The sequence below is a fragment of the Chiloscyllium plagiosum genome, chromosome 13 (genome assembly GCF_004010195.1).
Source record: "Chiloscyllium plagiosum isolate BGI_BamShark_2017 chromosome 13, ASM401019v2, whole genome shotgun sequence".
Classification (NCBI taxonomy): domain Eukaryota; kingdom Metazoa; phylum Chordata; class Chondrichthyes; order Orectolobiformes; family Hemiscylliidae; genus Chiloscyllium; species Chiloscyllium plagiosum.
The window spans coordinates 3937523-3956907 of record NC_057722.1 but is presented as its reverse complement, the minus strand read 5'-3'; the positions used below and the strand labels follow the sequence as shown (position 1 = coordinate 3956907).

At 44.6% G+C, this 19385-nt stretch overlaps 1 protein-coding gene across 1 annotated transcript in view; it reads left to right on the top strand.

Moving 5' to 3' along the window:
- The first annotated feature begins 5829 nt into the window (after positions 1 to 5829).
- LOC122555687 (alpha-1,4-N-acetylglucosaminyltransferase-like) overlaps positions 5830 to 19385 on the top strand; it is a 25137-nt gene continuing 11581 nt past the window's right edge. Inside the window, exons 1-2 of the mRNA XM_043701706.1 lie at positions 5830 to 5972; positions 12389 to 12480. Coding sequence (XP_043557641.1) covers positions 12475 to 12480 — 6 coding nt within the window. The 5' untranslated portion in view covers positions 5830 to 5972; positions 12389 to 12474. The remainder of the gene's footprint in view (positions 5973 to 12388; positions 12481 to 19385) is intronic.

Sequence of the window (19385 nt, the reverse complement as noted above, 5' to 3'; positions counted from 1 at the left end):
CACAGGCCTCCAGTCTGAAAAACAACCCTCCACCACCACCCTCTGTCTTCTACCTTTGAACCAGTTCTGTATCCAAATGGCTAGTTCTCCCTGTATTCCGTGAGATCTAACCTTGCTAATCAGTCTCCCATGGGGAACCTTGTTGAACGCCTTACTGATGTCTATATAGATCACATCTACCACTTTGCCCACATCAATCCTCTTTGTTACTTCCTCAAAAATCTCAATCAAGATTGTGACACATGATTTCCCACGCAAAAAGCCATGCTGACTATCCCGAATCAGTCCTTGCCTATTTAAATACATGTACATCCTGTCCCTCAGAATTGCCTCCAACAACTTGCCCACCACTGAGGTCAGGCTCACCGGTCTATAATTCCCTGGCTTGTCCTTACCACCCTTCTTAAACAGTGGTGGCTGATGTTAGCAAACCCCCAGTCGTCTGGCACCTCGCCTCTGACTATCGATGGTACAAATATTGCAGCAAAAGGCCCAGCTATCACTTCTTCAGCTTCCCACAGAGTTCTTGGGTACACCTGATCAGGTCCTGGGGATTTATCCACCTTTAACCGTTTCAAGACATCCAGCACTTCCTCCTCTGTAATCTGGACATTTTGCAAGATGTCACCATCTAATTCCCTACAATCTATGTCTTCCATATTCTTTTCCACAGTAAATACTGATGCAAAACACTCATTTAGTATCTCCCCCATTTTCTGCGGCTCCACACAAAGGCCGCCTTGCTGATCTTTGAGTAGCCCTATTCTCTCCCTAGTTACCCTTTTGTCCTTATTGTATTTGTAAAACCTCTTTGGACTTTTCTTAATTCTATTTGCCAAAGATATCTCATGTCCCCTTTTTGCCCTCCTGATTTCCCTCTTAAGTATACTCCTACTTCCTTTATACTCTTCTAAGGATTCACTCGATCTATCCTGTCTATACCTTACATATGCTTCCTTCCTTTTCTTAACCAAGCCCTCAATTTATTTAGTCATCCAGCATTCCCTATACCTACCAGCCTTCCCTTTCACCCTGACTGGAATATACTTTGTCTGGATTCTCCTTATCTCATTTCTGAAGGCTTCCCATTTTCCAGCTGTCCCTTTACCTGTGAACATCTGCCGCCAATCAGCTTTCAAAAGTTCTTGCCTAATACCATCAAAATTGGCCTTTCTCCAATTTAGAACTTCAACTTTTAGACCTGGTCTATCCTTTTCCATCATTATTTTAAATCTAATAGAATTATGGTCACTGGCCCCAAAATGCTCCCCCACTGACCCCTCAGTCACCTGCCCTGCCTTATTTCCCAAGAGTAGGTCAAGTTTTGCACCTTCTCTAGTAGGTACATCCACATACTGAATCAGAAAATTGTCTTATACGCACTTAACAAATTCTTCTCCATCCAACCCTTAACACTGTGTGGCAGTCCCAGACTGGAACATTAAGCTGACAGTCCTGCCCATCCCTGAGCCATGTTTCCGTAATTGCTATGATATCCCAGTCCCGTGTTCCTAACCATGCCCTGAGTTCATCTGCCTTCCCTGTTAGGCCCCTTGCATTGAAATAAATGCAGCTGAATTTATTAGTCCTTCCTTGTCCCTGACTGTTTGACTCACTTCTGTTCTCAACTGTACCAGTCTCAGATTGATCTCTTTCCTCACTATCTCCCTGGCTCCCACCCCCCTCCCCCACCTTACTAGTTTAAATCCTTCCGAGCAACTCTAGCAAATTTCCCTGCCAGTATATTAGTCCCCTTCCAATTTAGGTGCAATCTGTTCTCCTTGTATCGGTCACTTGTACCCCAAAATAGATTCCAATGATCCAAAAATATGAATCCTTCTCCCATACATCAGCTCCTCAGCCATGCATTCATCTGCTCTATCCTCCTATTCCTGCCCTCATTAGCTCATCGCACCAGGAGTAATCCAGATATCCTGTCCCTCCGGATTCCCTCCAACAACTTGCCCACCACTGACGTCAGACTCACTGGTCTCTCGTTCCCTCGCTTGTCCTTACTACCTTTTTTCAATCATGAGGAGAGAAACACAAGCAAAATGTTAGTCTGACCTTTGCTGGATAAAGATGGAATTCATATTCTCTGGACTGGGGAGCTTCCAAACTAATGGTCCCCAACCACCATTGAACAGTATTCAGTCTCGATAATTGAGATAGACATTCGAGAAGAAAATGAACCTGCAGATTCTTTGCAGGTTCTGCAAACAACATGTCTGGACGTGAAACTGAACTTCAATCCAAAACCCACAAGAAACTCCAGTTCAGTATTATCCATAATTGTACATATAAAAACAAGCTTGTCAGTAAAGTTTATTATTTCGTTTGTCAGGTTGATGACTAATAGCAGGTATTACTATCCACAAATCAAACAGCCAGCTTGTATAATTTATACCATCAGCCAAGGCCGTTTTGCTGAACAATTCTTTCAGATTCAAGGACAAGATGATCACATTCTTGAATGAAAAAAGCAGAGGGATGGCTTCGTGCTCAGGTTCTCAATACACAGATATGTTCCCATTGAAGTAATAAACAGATGCTTTGAGGGTTTCTTCTAGCTGGAGATCCAATACCACACACAGCCAATGGAAAAGTATTTAGTTGTTTGAAGAGCTGCCAAAACATAATTCCAAGCTCTGTGGTTAGGCATGGCCACTTCAGTTCTGCTGCGTGGCTGAAAGCATTTTCAGGGGACACCTGGTCAAACATGGCTAATTTCATTTGGTCAGAGCAAGATTAGCTTTCCGATATAGTTTACAACTTGTTAGTCTATTTAACCATAATAAAACCATTTATTGTCATTATTCACTTATGGGATGAGGGTGTTACTGGCTAGGCCAACATTTACTGCCCATCCCTAATTGCCCAGAGGACCGTTTAAGAGTCAACCACATTGCTGTGGGTCTGAAGTCACATAGAAGAATGACAGCTTCCTCTCGAAAGGACATTAGTGAACCAGATGGGTTTTTCCAATAATGTATAATAGATTCATTGTCATCATTAAACTCTTAATTGGAGCTTTTTATTGAATCAAAATTCCCCCATCAGCCATTGGTAGGATTTAAACAAACCCAGACCCCCTGAACTTTGCCTAGGTTTCTGGTTTAATAGTATAGTAATAACACCACCAAGCCATTACCTCACCTTGTGCACAGAGTGTGCATGTGAAAAATAGAAGACATTGTCAAGCACCAGAATTGGAAATGACAGCAATTATTTTGTATTCCTTTTCGTAACAGAAGACAGTTTTATTCCACAATTCTGATTAAATCAAATGATGATTACAAAGTAAAACAGTGGTGACATTGTAGAGACAAACCTTTGACAAGAATCGATTATGAACTCAAAAGCAAAATACTTTAGTCGCTGAATATGCTGGAAGTACTTAACAAGTCTGGCACCATCTGTGGCGAGAGGGGAAAGCAGAATCGATGCACAGAATTTCCCCATTTTCTGCCAAAGTGTTTGACTGAGTGAAATACATAGATCCTGGCCCATCGTGTGAGAACAAATTTTCTCACGCAACCTTCCATTCGTCAGCTCATTAATTATGTAATTGGGCTCTTAGGCGCCTTTCCCAGAAAACACAAGGCCGGAGTGGCAGAAGCTGTAAATGCTGCCCAGAGTTAATGGTTGGTGCCATATTTACAGCCCAGCCACACGTCATTTTGGCCGGTGCAAGCGAGGAATTGTCCCTCTCGCTGTGATATTTGGCATTCAGGGCTTGGCCCAGAGGAAAGGAATTTCACTCAGCACTTCTCAGAGAGGGACCTAGCGATGTTGATGGACAGTCCAGGGAGGGGAGGGCTGACCTTCTTTGCAGCTGACCAGCCACCAGATATCGCCAGCCTGATTCCAAATTGTTGTCTGAGTCAGTGGTGTATCCTGGGTGAAATGGGATGTTTTAAAGTTCAGTGATCTTCTGCATTCCATAAGGGTTAGTGGAAGTAATTTCTCTTTGCTAGCTATCACTCATCTCTTACTCTGCCACTGCACAGCCTCCTCCCAATATTCATGACCTGTAAGCCTCACCATTGTCCACTCAACAGCTTTCCCTGACCTCATCCTCCCAAACTACTGAAACTTCCTGTCCTCTTTGTTTCCTACTCACTCACTGGGAATGGTCATCACCTCTGCTGCTCCTGTATCAACATGAAGTGCTCCCCATTCACTTCCATCAGCCACAATCCCTCTCTTAATCTGAAACAAACTTTCAGAAGTGTCATGCCAGACTTGAAACAGTAACTTGGTTTCTCTTGTCACGGTGCCGTGTATTGGATTTGAACCCGGGCCTTCTGACACAGAGGTAGATACACTACCACTGGGGCATAAAACTGCCAAGTATTAGCCTAGTCCAATGATTTTCATACTATAGTGCAGGGTCAGTAATCCCTCAGGCCAGGCTGAAATGCTGGGCCCATTGGTTCAAACCACACTACGGCAATTTAAATTCAATTTATAAATCTAGATCTGATAGATTCTGTTGCGAATGATGACCATGACATTGATTATTGCAAAAATACAGCCAGTTCGCTAAAGGGAATGAAATCTGTCACCTTGTATTGCGGTGGTAGTGTCCGTACCTCTGAGCTGTGAAGGCTGGGTTCCAGAGGTGTGTCATGACATCTCTGGACAGGTTGGTGAGGAAATAAACACCCTGTCTGGCCTACAAGTGACTCCGGGCCCACAGTAATGTGGCTGCCTCTGAAATGACTGAAGAAGCCATTCAGTTCAAGGGCAGTTAGAGGTGGGTCACAGACACTCGCTTCCGGTGGAAGAAGAAAGCAAAGCAAACATTGCTTTCCTCAACAAACACAGAGAACGTTGGGGTGAAAAATCCTCAAACGAACCTGAGGCGAGAGGAACAAAGCAACCCATCCAAGACCGGCCTGACTTCTTCTGAAAGTTTATTTCAGATTCCCAGCACACACACTATTTTGACTGTTCCCTAGCAGTACATTCAGCTTAAGAACCAATTTACAGTTTCGATAGTTTTGTTTTCTGTAATCAAGCTGATCAGAAGCAGTATTAGAAACCGCTCGTGCAGACAGGACTTGAACTTTGGCCTCCTACCTGAGGAGAAAGTGAGGACTGCAGATGCTGGGGATCAGGGCTTAACCAATTTACAGTTTCGATAGTTTTGTTTTCTGTAATCAAGCTGATCAGAAGCAGTATTAGAAACCGCTCGTGCAGACAGGACTTGAACTCTGGCCTCCTACCTGAGGAGAAAGTGAGGCCTGCAGATGCTGGGGATCAGGGCTTAAAGATGTGTTGCTGGAAAAGCGCAGCAGGTCAGGCAGCATCAAAGGAGAAGGAGAATCGACATTTCGGGCATAAGCCCTTCTTCAGGAATGACCGAAACGTCGATTCTCCTGCTCCTTTGATGCTGCCTAACCTGCTGCGCTTTTCCAGCAACACATTTTTAAGCTCCTAGCTGAGGGTCAAGGACACTACGGCTGCACTGCAAGAGCCCAAGCAATTAATTCCGTTGCTTTTGTTTTTTATTTAACCCATTTTTCTAACCAGCCTGTTCAGAGATGTTTTCACACAGCGTTAGAAGGAGGTGGGACTTGAACCTGGGCTCACCACTAATCCTGTCACTGTTTTAAACTCAAGCAGCTGTTCCTGCTTTTTGATTTCCCCAGCCAATTCAGCGCAAAGCAGACGGACTTCGACCGCATTCGTGCCAGCTGGACTGTTGTTGCCGTACAATATCAATTTACAGTCACAGGGGCTGAGAGGGCGTGTTGTAGCGCCGAGCCAATAACTCCCTTCTCTTCTAGACCGGCTCCACCCTCTCAGTCCAGATGCTGCTTTTTTTTTTGGCAACAATCAGCTCTGTGCAGTTCTCGCTGATTGGTGTAAAGATAGGAGAAAACAAATCCTCTGTCTGAGCTGCAAAAGAGGGGGAGCTCTGTATAAAATAACTGAACAGCTGCTGGTAAAGTCTTCAGGGAAAAGTGAGTTAAGGGAATTTCTCTTTAATTTATCAGTGATGTTTCGCTTTACGTAACCGCTAGACCTCCCCTGCTGTTTGTTTTCTGACTCACTTCATATCAGCTATTGTCAGTGTTCAAAGTCAAGTTGAAGGTCCTGCGGAATGTTTTAAAAATCCCTGAAGGTCTTTGTGCCTTTCAAGAGGGACACAGCCTTTTTTTAAAAAAAAATATGCATGTCTATATTAGCCACCAACTTGCTAATAGCATTTGCAGAGTTAGTCGTGAAGAAATATGAGATTGCCTAATTTGGCGGGCAAAATAGAGGAAAGAGTGAAGAGTGTAATTTAAATGCCGGGGTGCACAGTGATGTGGATGCCCCATTCCAACATGGGTCATTTAAAAAAAATAGTTGTGTCATGGTACAACAAGTAATTAGAAAAACTAACGTAACATTGGGGCGTGAATTGAGGAAGAGTTCCGGGTTTGTGTGAGACTGTACTGGGAGGATTTGGTGCAGTTTTGGTACAGAGATAAATAGGAAGGTGGGGTGAGGGGAAGGCAATTGGTGAAAGTAGGGGGGTCACAGTGATAGGTCAGGAGCAGATAGGTGGCAATGAAGAAGATGGGCAGGTAGGACAAGTCAAGAGGCCAATGTCGAGTTGGTTAGTCAGAGTCGAAAAATGTGGTAGTGGAAAAGCACAGCAGGTCAGGCAGTATCACCAGTGATCCCATGACCCCCCCCCCCCGGGACAATCTCCATCTCCACCCCCAACTCCAACTCCAACTCCACAACAGGCCCCAGCTCTCAGCCTTGCTGGGTTTTTACCATGCCCAACACGGAGGATGAACAATCAGTCCTCAGTAAAGGTGGTAAAAACAATGACTGCAGATGCTGGAAACCAGATTCTGGATCAGTGGTGCTGGAAGAGCACAGCAATTCAGGCAGCATCCGAGGATAGATCCTCGGATGCTGCCTGAATTGCTGTGCTCTTCCAGCACCACTGATCCAGAGACCTCAGTAAAGGTCTAACTTTCATCCCACTATGCTCCCAGGTTAACGAATTTCGTATGCTTTGTGACATTGAACATTTTTTCTGCTGCCTCTGTGCTTGCTTTTTTGATTGTGACTCCCACCCAGCCTCCAAGGACCCCTTCTCCCACCTCCTGGACACTCTGTGCAGGCCTCTTACCCTCCCTTGACCTTTTTATCTCCAACTGCTGCCATGATATTGACTGCCTCAACCTGTCCACCCCTGTCTCTCACTCCATCCCCTCACAATGCACAGCCCTCCCCTCCTCCTGCTCCAAACCCAATCACACCATTAAACCAGCAGACAAGGAGGGGGGACAGTGGTAGTTTGGTGCACTGACCTGTACACCACTGAACCAGGCACCAAATCACGAACATCTACTCCTACTGCCCCCTCAACCACGACCTCACCTCCCATCACCGAACCATTATCTCCTGGACCATCCACAACCTCATCCCCTCAGGGGATCTCCCATCCACAGCCTCCAACCTCATGGTCCCTGAACCCTGCACTGCCCAATTCTCCCTCCTACCCAAAATGCACAGACCTGACTGCCCCAGTTGACCCATCGTCTCAGCCTGATCCTTCTCCACCGAATTTATCTCGTCATATCTTGACACTGTACTGTCCCCCTTGGACCAGTGACTCCCCACATACATTCGGGATACCACCCGCTCCCTCCACCTCCTCCATGACTTACATTTCTCTGACCCCAATGCCTCATCTTCACCTTGAACATCCAGCCCCTCTACACATCTGTCTGCCATGGCGAAGGCCTCCAAGCCCTCCATTTCTTCCTCTCCCACCGACCTAACCAGTACCCTTCCACCGACACACATTTGATTGGTGTACTGGTCCTCATTCTCAACAACTTCTCCTTTGAATTCTCCCACTTGCTTCAGACCAATGGGGTAGCCATGGGCAGTTACATGGGCCCCAGCTCTGCGTGCCTCTTCGAAGGATACATGGAACAGTCCATCTTCCACAGTTACACCGGCACCATTCCCCACCTTTTCCTCTGCTACATTGATGACTGTATTGACACCCCCTTGAGCTCCCACGAGGAGGTTGAACAGTTCATCAACTTCACTAACATGTTCCACCTTGACCTTCAGTTCATCTAGACCATCACGGACACCTCACTCCCCTTCCTGGACCGCTCGGTCTCCATTTCTGGTGACCAACTCAACACGGGCATCTACTTCAAACCCACCCACTCCCACAGCTACCTGGACTACATCTCCTCCCAGCCCCCACTTCCTCCTGTAAAAATGCTATCCCTCACTCCCAATTCCTCTGCCTCAGCCATACCTGCACCGAGGAGGTGCAATTCCATTCCAGGACATCCCAGATGGCCTCCTATTTCAATGACCACAACTTCCCCTCCCATGTGGTCATCAATGCCCTCCAGTGCAACTCCTCCACGTCCACACCTTTGCCCTTGAAACCCACCACTCCAACCACAACAAGGATAGAACCCCATGGTCCTCGCCTTCCACCCCACTAATCTCCAGATACAGCACATTATCCTCTGCCATTTCTGCCCCTTACACTCAGACCCCACCACCAGAGGTATATTTCCCTCTGCAACCCATCTGTGTTCTGCAGAGACCATTTCCTCCATGCTTCCCTTGTTGGGTCCACGACCCCCGCCCACCAACCACTCCCAGCACCTTCCCTTGCCACTGCAAGAGGTGTAAAACCTTGTGCCCCCATCTCCCACTTCATCTCTGTCCAAGGCTCCAAAGGATCTTTTCACATTTGACAGAGTTCCCTGTGCATCCACTCGCCTCATCTACTGTGTCTGTTGCTCTTGATGTGGTCTCCTCTACAGTGGGGAGACAGGACACCAACTTGTTGAGCGTTTCAGGGAACATCTCTGGGACACACACACCAAACAACCCACTGCCCTGTGGCTGACCACTTCAACCCCCCCTCCCACTGCTGCAACAACATGCAAATCCTGGGCCACCTCCACCACTGAATCCAATTCACCTGATAGCTGGGGGGGAAGAACACCTCATCTTCTGCCTGGGGACCCTCCAACCACATGGCATCAACATTGACTTCACTCCTTTCCAAATTTCCCCTCCCTCTGTGGAATTCTTGACTCTTAACTCCAGACAACACAGGTTTCTGGTCAAAGGTTTATTTTTGAACAGCTGGCGAGACATTTTGGGTGACACCAGAAGGAGTCATGTAGCCTATTTGCGGCAGTACCCCTCGATGAATCTCTGAACATTACATGCATGCAGTGTATTTTGCATCTTATTTGGCTGTGACTAATGCAAAGCTCTTAACATCACATGTCTGATTGCTATTCTGTTGTTAAAGCAGGTATTTCTCAATTTTTTTTTAAGGAGAGAGGAGAGAGATTTTAAAAAACACAGAAAGGACACTTTTTTTTTACATAACGTGGTTCATGTACGAAAGGATTACTTAGATTACTTACAGTGTGGAAACAGGCCCTTCGGCCCAATAAGTCCACTCCGACCCTCCGAAGCACAAGTCACCCATACCCCTACGTTTACCCCTTCACCTAACACTACGGGCAATTTTAGCATGGCTAATTCACCTAACCTGCACATGTTTGGACTGAGGGAGGAAACTGGAGCACCCGGAGGAAACCCACGCAGACACGGGGAGAATGTGCAAACTCCACACAGTCAGTTGCCTGAGGTGGGAATTGAACTCGGGTCTCTGGCTCTGTGAGGCCGCCCGTAGTTGCAATGTTTAAAAGACATTTAGGTAAGTACAGAATATGAAACGTTTGGAGGAATATGGGCCACACACAGGAAGGTGGGACTATTTTAGTTTGGAATTATGGTTGGCATGGACTGGTTAGAGTCATAGAGTCTGACAGCACAGAGACAGACCCTTTAGCCCCAACTGGTCCATGCTGACTAAAATGTCTGTCCACATTAGCTATCATAGAATCATAGAATTTTACAGTACGAAGGTTGGCCATTCGACCCATCATGTCTGTACCAGCTCCTGAATGAGCTACCCAACTTGTCCCACTCTCTAGCCTGATCTCGGTAGCCTTCTGAATTAATCCCTTTCAAATATATCTCCAGCTGTCTTTTGAAACCTCCAATGGAATCTGCCTCCACCATTCTCCCAGGCAGCACATTCCAAATCCTAACACCTCACTGAGTAAAAATGTTTCTCCTCCTCTCACTCCTGGCTCTCTTGCTGACAGTCCTGAAATTGATTAATGACATTCAATCTTGAAATGCATCAAGTGACCCTTCTCTAAATTGCTCTTGTCCCAGAATGAGTGGGACACCAAAACTGTACAGAGTCCTCCAGCTGCGATTCCAAAGCATGTTCTGTACATCTGCACCAAAAATCCCTATTTTTTATATCCCATCCCTTTGTGATAAAGGCCCACAATTCACTTGTTTTCAGAAACATTTGCTGTATCAGCAAACTACCATGTTTTTGAGATTCATGGACCACGACACGTACTTTCATCTGAACTGCTGTCTCTCTCTTTGAAAAAGCATTCTGTTTTTCTATCCTTACTGCCAATGTGGACAGCCTCCATGTTTTCCCACATTAGATTCAATTTACCAAATCTTTGCTTAGTCATTAAAACGTATTGAGCCATAGAGATCTAACAGCACAGGCAAAGGCCCACTGGAACTGTGCCAGTCAAAAACAAACACTTCACTATTCTAATCCCATTTTCCAATACTTGGCCCAAAGCCTTCCATGCCTTGGCAGTGCACATCTAAATACTGCTTCAGTTCCTGTGAGGACTTCTGCCTCTACCATCCTTTACAAGCAGAGAATTCCAGAATCCCATCATCCTCTGGGTAAAAAGGTTTGTCCTCACATCCCCTCTAAACCTCCTGCCCCTTCCCTTAAATCTATACCGCCGGTGGGATTGTGTTCAAATAACGTCCGAAATCGGTGAGTAGCAAAAATAGCCTCTTTTCTTCAGCAACCACAAACTGCACCAGTTCGAGGCCACATTGGAATCTAGAAATATAGTTCTTGCACTAGCCCTTTTATACACAGTTCTTACATATATTAACATTCCCTTACTACATTGTTTTATCTATAAATAAACAAATGTTTGAGGGGCTTCTTTCCTGGGAGACAGGAGATGGGTTAAAATGTGTGCTAAGTGGTGGTTGCTACTCCCGCTAGGATTAAGAGTATCTGTTCAGTCTGTTTGCGTAATGAAGAGATGTTAGTCCTTTGTTTATTTAAGTTAGTCAATGTTAGTTTAAAAAAATACTAGGCCTATATGCTCAAAATAAGTTAGAAATTGTACTTAATAAAGGATATTAAACTAATTACTGCAGCTAGGTTGTGAGATTGTTTGTTTGCTATTTGTCGGTTGAGTTTAATTCACTCATGCGTTTTCACTTAACTGCTGTTTTGTCAGTTAGGGGGATAGTGGCATTGTTAAAAAAAGCATTCAACACATACATACTAAATCAGAAAACTCTTTGGTGTTCTGCAATCTATTCACATTCAAGAGACAGTTGGTGAGGGCTGATTAATCTTTCCATATTTTCGGGTAGGTCATGGAGTCACGGTGGCAGGTTTGGTATTGTTCTGGATAGAGTAGTAGTAGTCGTCTTTTGATATTTATTTAGAGGCAAATATGTCTAAATACTGCTTATTGCAAAGGCTGGTAAGAACTGAAGGTGTGAAAAAGCAGTAATGATTGTTTGTTTTAATTAGAAAGGGTTGTTTTAATTTGGTCTACCAAATTTCTGTACTAAAATATACAGCAGAACCATGGTTTTATGAATGAATGAGCAGTGCAGAGTGATGCAGAAGGACAGTCCAGATTTTGTTTTCAAGTTGGAATTTACTGAAGGAGATTTTTGGAGAACTGGCTCATTTTCACTCGACTTGGAGGGGATGGAGTGGTCACTAAGGACTGTGGATTTAAGAACTTTACAGGTGAATTTTTTCCACATGGGAGGATTCTTCAAACTTTACTTACTGTAATGGGCTAGTAATTTTTGTTATAATTATTGTATGCTGTCTGTCAGTAACTTGCTTAAATACTGGCTATCAGAGTCTTATGAAAGTGCCATCATGAAATGACAAAAGGAGTGAATGAGAAAGTATATAAGGTAAGTGTTTCACAAAACTCAGCTAAGCATGATTCCGGTAAGAACTTGCAGTAAATAATGAAGTGCTGGAGGCAAGGATAGTGGGTTAATGAGGTGGAAAAGCATTCATTGTGTAGAGCCATTAAACAAGATGAAGGAACATTCTTGATGTAAAGCCAGTTAAGGTTAAGGACATTCATTGGGTAACAGCAGATGGCTTAATCTTTACTATTGACACTCACCAATTGTAATGGTCACCCAATCAATATGTATGTTGCCTTATTTGGATGCCCATCCCTATAACGTGACTATATAATTCCTTAAGAAACTGCTGTTCCAGAGAAGACTGTGAGCTCATATCCCTGTGCGCATGGACGATCATTCTCTCTCCCTCCAGGGCCCAGAATAAAGATGAAGGTAAAACTGTGTCTCTGAGCATTTTACATTGACTGAGGCGGGAATGGGACAACACCGTGATATAGTAAATAAAGGGTTAATAATGAATAAATGATATGTTGTACCCACTATTAATGAATATGGTGAGCTGGTAAATGAAGAAGGGCTTATGCCCGAAACGTCGATTCTTGGATGCTGCCTGACCTGCTGTGCTTTTCCAGCAACACATTTTCAGCTGGTGAATGAATTAGTAAAGATAACCTAGATCACACTATCTCTCAATCCCCTGGTCACTGATCCCTTCTTCAAGGGGAAAATTGCTTCCAATCTACCAATCCATGTCTTTGTAATTTATACATCTCAGTCGTGACTCCCTCAATCTACTCTGCTGAAAGGAAAACAACCCTAGTGTATCTAATCTCCCTTCATCACTGAAATTCTTCAGCCCAGGGCAACATCCTGGTTATCACATCCCTCCTTTTAATGTGGAGTCCAGAACTGCGCACAGTAGTCCAGCATAAACCTCTCTGCTTTTAAATTCTATGCTAATAAAAGGAAGTATCCCTGAGGCCACTTTATCCACTTGTCCTGATACCTTAAGGGATGGTCTCCACGCACTCCAAGGTCCCTCTGATCCTCCGAGGGTCCGAATGTTCATCGTGCATCCTCTTGCTTTCTTTGTCCTGCCCAAGTGCATCATTTTCTTCTTTTTAAATTCTAAATGCATATCATATCCCTATTCTGTTGCAGGCTTGTTTTCTCTTCTTAACTTACTTTCTTACTTATCTTAGTCATCAGCAAATCCATGAGCATTCGTTCCGTTCCTTCATGATGCTAGAATCTCACCCACTCTCTGTACATTGCTGTCCAGAACCTGGATCCGGGCAGGCCTCACTGCCTCTGCTGAATATGCTGTTGCCAGCCTTCCGATTGTTACCCACCATTGGAATGGAGTCTTGGGCCGTGATTGGTTTACTTATTCACCCTGCAACCGCTGCATTCATTCAGGCTTAGAAGAACCTTAAAGCTGTTGGCTAATTGCAGTGGTTGCCCTCCTACTCCTCCTACTCCTACTCCTACTCCTACTCCTACTACCTGGGCGTTGGTCAGCTCAGTTAGCTGGACAGCTGCTTTGCGATGCAGAGCAATGCCAGCAGCATGGGTTCAATTCCTGCACTGGCTAATGTTGCTGTGAATGACTCTCCTACTGAACCTCTCCCCTCACTTTACGCATGGTGACCCTAAGATTAACCTATCGCCAGTCACCCCCGTCTAATGGGGCCCTTCTCTGGGACTATGGCAACTTTACTCCTACTACCATCTCAATCCTGCTTGTAGTGACAGCCCACCCAACCCAACTTGCTTCTGACCACACAGCAAATCTGATTCTTGCTGAGCGTTTGGCTCGTTGCCTTCTGGAATATTTAGCTAAACTTGTCCACCCTTGTCATATTACAAACGTCAGTAGCTTGACCTTTGGTTGCCTTTGAGCCAAATTCTTTGCACTGACATGTACCTCACTTGCAACTGGCCACCTACCACCCACCCAATCTTCCTTCCTTGCTGTGTTTCTGTAAGCTAAATTTATCTTTGTTTGATGTCTTCCTTGTTATCACACCATGCTAAGGTAAAATGTGGCAATGCAATAAACCTTACCACTTGATAGATCTGACCAGCTTCTTACTTTCCTACCATATATCAACATAATAATCTTTTTTGTTACTTCCTAATTTCCACTTAATATATTTAATTGATTTATTGTTGTCGCATGTACCTAAGTACAATGAAAAAGTTTGCTTTGCGAACAGTGCAGGTAGATCATAGCAAATAAGGACATACAGATCATAGGGTGCTAAGGTAGAGTGAGGCAGACAGGTTTATGGCCGCTCAGGAGGTGCACAAAAGCAATATCAGCATTAGAAAGTAGGGCAGAAACTGTTCTTGAACTTGATAGTGTATGTGTTCAAGCTCTGTATCTTCTGCCTGATGGAAGAGGTTAGAAGAGTGTATTACCAGGATAGGTGGAGTTTTCTGCAGCAGAACTTTAGATGGAGTCCATGATTGGAAGGTTGGCTTTAGTAAAGGTCTGGGCAGTGTGCACAACTTTGTAGTTTCTGATGGTCCTGGAGAGAGCAGTTGCCATACCAGGCCCTTATTACCCAGGTAGGATGCTTTCTATGGTGCATCTGTAAAAGTTAGAGGGTCCTTTATGGACTGGCCAAATTTCCTAAGCGCCCGGAGAAACAAGAGGTGTTGTTGTGTCTTCTTGATTGTCACATCTACATGGGAGGTGCAGGACGCACTGGTGTTAGCATCACTCCTGTGAACGTGATACTCTCGATCCTCTCCACCTCGGCTCCATTGCTGTAGATAGGGGTGTGTCCTCCTCCTTTCTTTCTGAAGTCAATGATCAGTTCTTTTGTTTTACTGTCATTGAGAGAGAGATTGTTATCATTGTAGCACAATGCTCAGCAAGCTAATACAGGAAATCCCCCACCCCCACCCCAGTCTCTCTGTCTCTTCTCTCTTTCTATAGCAGTGACTTCAGCAGTCATGATACACTGGTGCTGGTATTGGACTGGTGTGAACAAAATTTAAAACTCTCTCAGTACCAGGTTATAATCCAACAGGTAGTGTTTAGGGAGCGAGTGGGACAGGATTAGTTCTGTGTCCTATGATCCTGCCCCATTGGCTCCTGCTGAAGGAGCAACAGTCTGAAAGCTAATACTGTACTTTCAAATAAACCTGTTGAATATGTGAGAAACAAAAGCTCACTCACTTTAATAATTTCAGTCCGAGACCAAATATCTGAAAGAGTTGTTTATTTGTATACTTACGAGGGGGTGCCTTGTCTAATTGCCAGGTAAGGCAATGACAAATGCACAGTAAACCCCAACAAACTCTCGCAATTTATACAGTTTTTTCCCATATGTTTTCCTTATTCCATTGTTTGCCCCCATCCTCCGCTTACGTCATTCATTTCCTTAAGACTGATCCCACAACTTCTGTTAATCCGGCCTTGTCAGTGACAAATGTCTATCTCTGCTCCCATAAGATTGTTTGATGTCATCCCATCCTTTGCTTACCATTATCTGCTCCCTCCATCTGCGCTGCCCCTCACAGCATCTTATCACTAAGCCCTTTTAATTGGGGTTTGTTCCTGTGTCTCCGAACAGGTGGGAAAAACAGATGTTTTTCCTGTTTGCCCATACATCCACCATTGTTCTGTAATCACGTCTCATGCTAACATACCATTTTCTTTAACGGATTATATGTTTCCTCATTTTTGTTAAGTCAGCTCTCATCCGAAACAATCCCAAACTAATGTGAATTCATTTACTCTGTATCAGAACTTATAATTGCAGAAATAACATTAATTCACCTATTACCCACAAATATAATCCGGTCTTGGGTTGTTTTTAACATGTGACAGAACGAAGGGTGGGTGGAATAGTCTGTACTAGTGAGAGATGTACTTGCAAGATGTACTTGTACACAATGTGTACATTGGCGTTTGCAGAAAGCTTCAAGGGTCAGACAACAGTCCCTCTACTTGCAGGGTGCTGAGTTCTCTACTTTTTGTCATTTACATAAATGATTTGGATGCGAGCATAAGAGGTACAGTTAGTAAGTTTGCAGATGACACCAAAATTGGAGGTGTAGTGGACAGCGAAGAGGGTTACCTCAGATGACAACAGGATCTGGATCAGATGGGCCAATGGGCTGAGAAGTGGCAGATGAAGTTTAATTCAGATAAATACGAGGTGCTGCATTTTGGAAAAGCAAATCTTAGCAGGACTTACACACTTTAATGGTAAGGTCCTAGGGAGTGTTTTTGAACAAAGAGACCTTGGAGTGCAGGTTCATAGGTTCTTGAAAGTGGAGTTGTAGGTAGATGGGATAGTGAAGAAGGCGTTTGGTATGCTTTCCTTTATTGGTCAGAGTATGGAGTACAGGAGTTGGGAGGTCATTTTGTGGCTGTACAGGACATTGATTAGGCCACTTTTGGAATATTGTGTGCAATTCTGGTCTCCTTCCTATGGTAAAGATGTTGTGAAACTTGAAAGGGTTCAGAAAGACTTACAAGGATGTTGCCAGGGTTGGAGATTTGAGCTACAGGGAGAGGCTAAAACAAGCTGGGACTGTTTTCCCTGGAGTGTCAGAGGCTGAGGGGTGACGTTACAGCGGTTTACAAAATTATGAAGGGCATGGATAGGGCAAATAGACAAAGTCTCTTCCCTGGGATCAGGGAGTCCAGAACTAGAGGGCATAGGTTTAGGGTGAGAGGGGAAAGATATAAAAGAGACCCAAGGGGCAACGTTTTCACACAGGGTGGTATGGGTATGGGATATGCTGCCAGAGGAAGTGGTGGAGGCTGGTACAATTGCAACATTTAAAAAGCATCTGGATGGGTATATGAATAGGAAGGGTTTGGAGGGATATGGGCCGGGCGCTGGCAGATGGGACTAGATTGGGTTGGGATATCTGGTCGGCATGGACGGGTTGGACCGAAGGGTCTGTTTCCATGCTGTACATCTCTGACTCAGTGAAAAACGTTACTGGTTTTGTATTACCAGCAGAAGCTGAGATAGGCATCTACGCCGCCGGCAGAGCAGACTTCCGAGATACTGCTTTTTGTAGCAATGTGAGATTCGCGGTTTGATCTTTGTCTGCTCCGTAACGATATCGTTCAGGGTTGAGTTGCTGAATTTGCTTGAGGGCACCACTTCCTGTGAAGCACCTTTTTTTTGTGTGTGTTAGCGCTGAAACACCCGGTTCCTGACTGTATCTTGGATTTAAACTAAGTGCTGTACAGAGAGATTCCTGGAACAAGGTGTCCTTTAGTATCTGAAATGCTGCTTACTTGTCATAGCCTGACAAACAAAAGGAAGAAGCATTAAATCGTCTCAGTAAGATTTCTTTTGTAATAAATGCCTTTTGCAACTTGGCTCCCTGTTACCAAATGCTACAGGATGTTTAGGTTAACTCTGTCACTCTGCTAAAATGACCCAGTGTGTGGGATGATGAGTTCGGTCGTGATGCCATTAACATTTCCTACTATCTGAATTAAACATTTGAAATTGGTGGGGAATCTGCGAACTGTCGAATGAGCCCTTCAGAAAGTTTAAAATATATGCTGGCAATATTCAGGTACGTCATCACCACCTTCTCAAGGGCAAGGAGGGACAGGCATTAAATCCGAGAGAGCCAGGCACGCCCACGTCCCACAAGTGAGTTTAAACAAAACTTCCTGCTCGTCAAACAACCCCATGCTGCCCCTTCACCCGCTCGCTCACACAGCCCTGCAGCTGCACTCCGAGCTCCGTTTCCTCAGGTTGCACATTTCTCTGCAATATGTTAACACGCCTTTCCTTCTCCTGCCTTTATTTCAGAATTGTTCTGGTTCCAAACATCCCTGTGCCCCCCTCGCTCAACTGCAAACTGAACCTTGAAGATTGCAAAAGGGATGTGGGTGGGTCGGGGTTGGGAAAGGGGAATGTCGGTGGGTCAGGGTTGGGAAAAGGGAGATAAGGCTAGGTCAGGGAGTGGTGTTTGTGACAGAGTCAAACAGCTCGGTGTGTTTATGTGGAGGAGAAATGCCAAAAAAGGCTATCGGCAACCCTGGATGACTGATAACACAGAGAAATTCCTGTGGTACTTGGAGTTAAGGCTTCAAAGTTTAGGAGCTAAATTTATACTCTTGAGAGTAGATTTTTTTTAGAACAGATAGGCTCATGTTACCTGATTGGATAGCATTACGACAAAAATGCAGTATTATATGCAGTCCTCTAGGAGTTATTGCATTTTTCCTATCTGCTGTGACCTCTCTTTTTTAAGGGATATTTTAAAATAATTTTGGATGTTTACAATCAATGATGTGCTACTTTAAAGTGTACAAGTGCTGTTTTAACAGCTCCAGGTGACTTTAGTCAGCCTTCACTCCCATCTGTTTCCTGTGTACTTCAGATTAGATTCCCTACAGTGTGGAAACAGACCCTTCAGCCCACCAAGTCCACACCAACCCTCCGAAGAGTAACCCACCTAGACCCATTCCTCTACATTTACCTCTGACTGATGCACCTAATCTACACATCCCTGAACACTACGGGCAATTTAGCATGGCCAATTCACCTGACCTGCACATCTTTGGATTGTGGGAGGAAACTGGAGCACCCGGAGGAAATCCACACCGACACAGGGAGAATGTGCAAACTCCGCACAGTCACCTGAGGTTGGAATCAAACCTGGGACCCTGGTGCTGTGAGACAGCGGTACTAACTACTGAGCCACTGTGTTGCAGCCCCCACCACCCCCCACTCCCCACTAATCAGACTTATTCTTTAATTAGTGCCCTATTACTGGTGCCCCTAGATTTCTCCTATTCTTGGTATGTTGTTTTAATCTTTTCCTACCAGGTAGAAAAATAGAAAATATTTATTCAGAGGCTCTGTCAGTTCCTTGTTCACTTTGGAAGAAGAAACCAAGATTAGTACCTGAATGGTTATGAATTGGAGGAGAGGAGTGTGCAGCGGGACTTGGATGTCCTTGTGTACCCGTTACTGAAAATAAGCATGCAAGTGCAGAGGTGGTAAAGAAGGCAAATGATATGTTGGCCTTCATTGCGAGAGGTTTTGAGTGCAGGAGCTAGGATGTTGTGAGAAACAAAAGCTCACTCACTTCAATAATTTCAGTCCAAGACCAAAAATCTGTAACAGTGTCGTTTATTTGTACACTTGCAAGTGGATGCCATGTCTAATGCCAGGTAAGGCAATGACAAATGCACACCAAATCCAACAAACTCTCGAAATTTATACAGTTTGACTCCCCATATGTTTTTCCTTATTCCATTGTTTGCCCCCATCCTCCGCTTACGTCATTCATTTCCTTAAGACTGATCCCACAACTTCTGTTTATCCGGCCTTGTC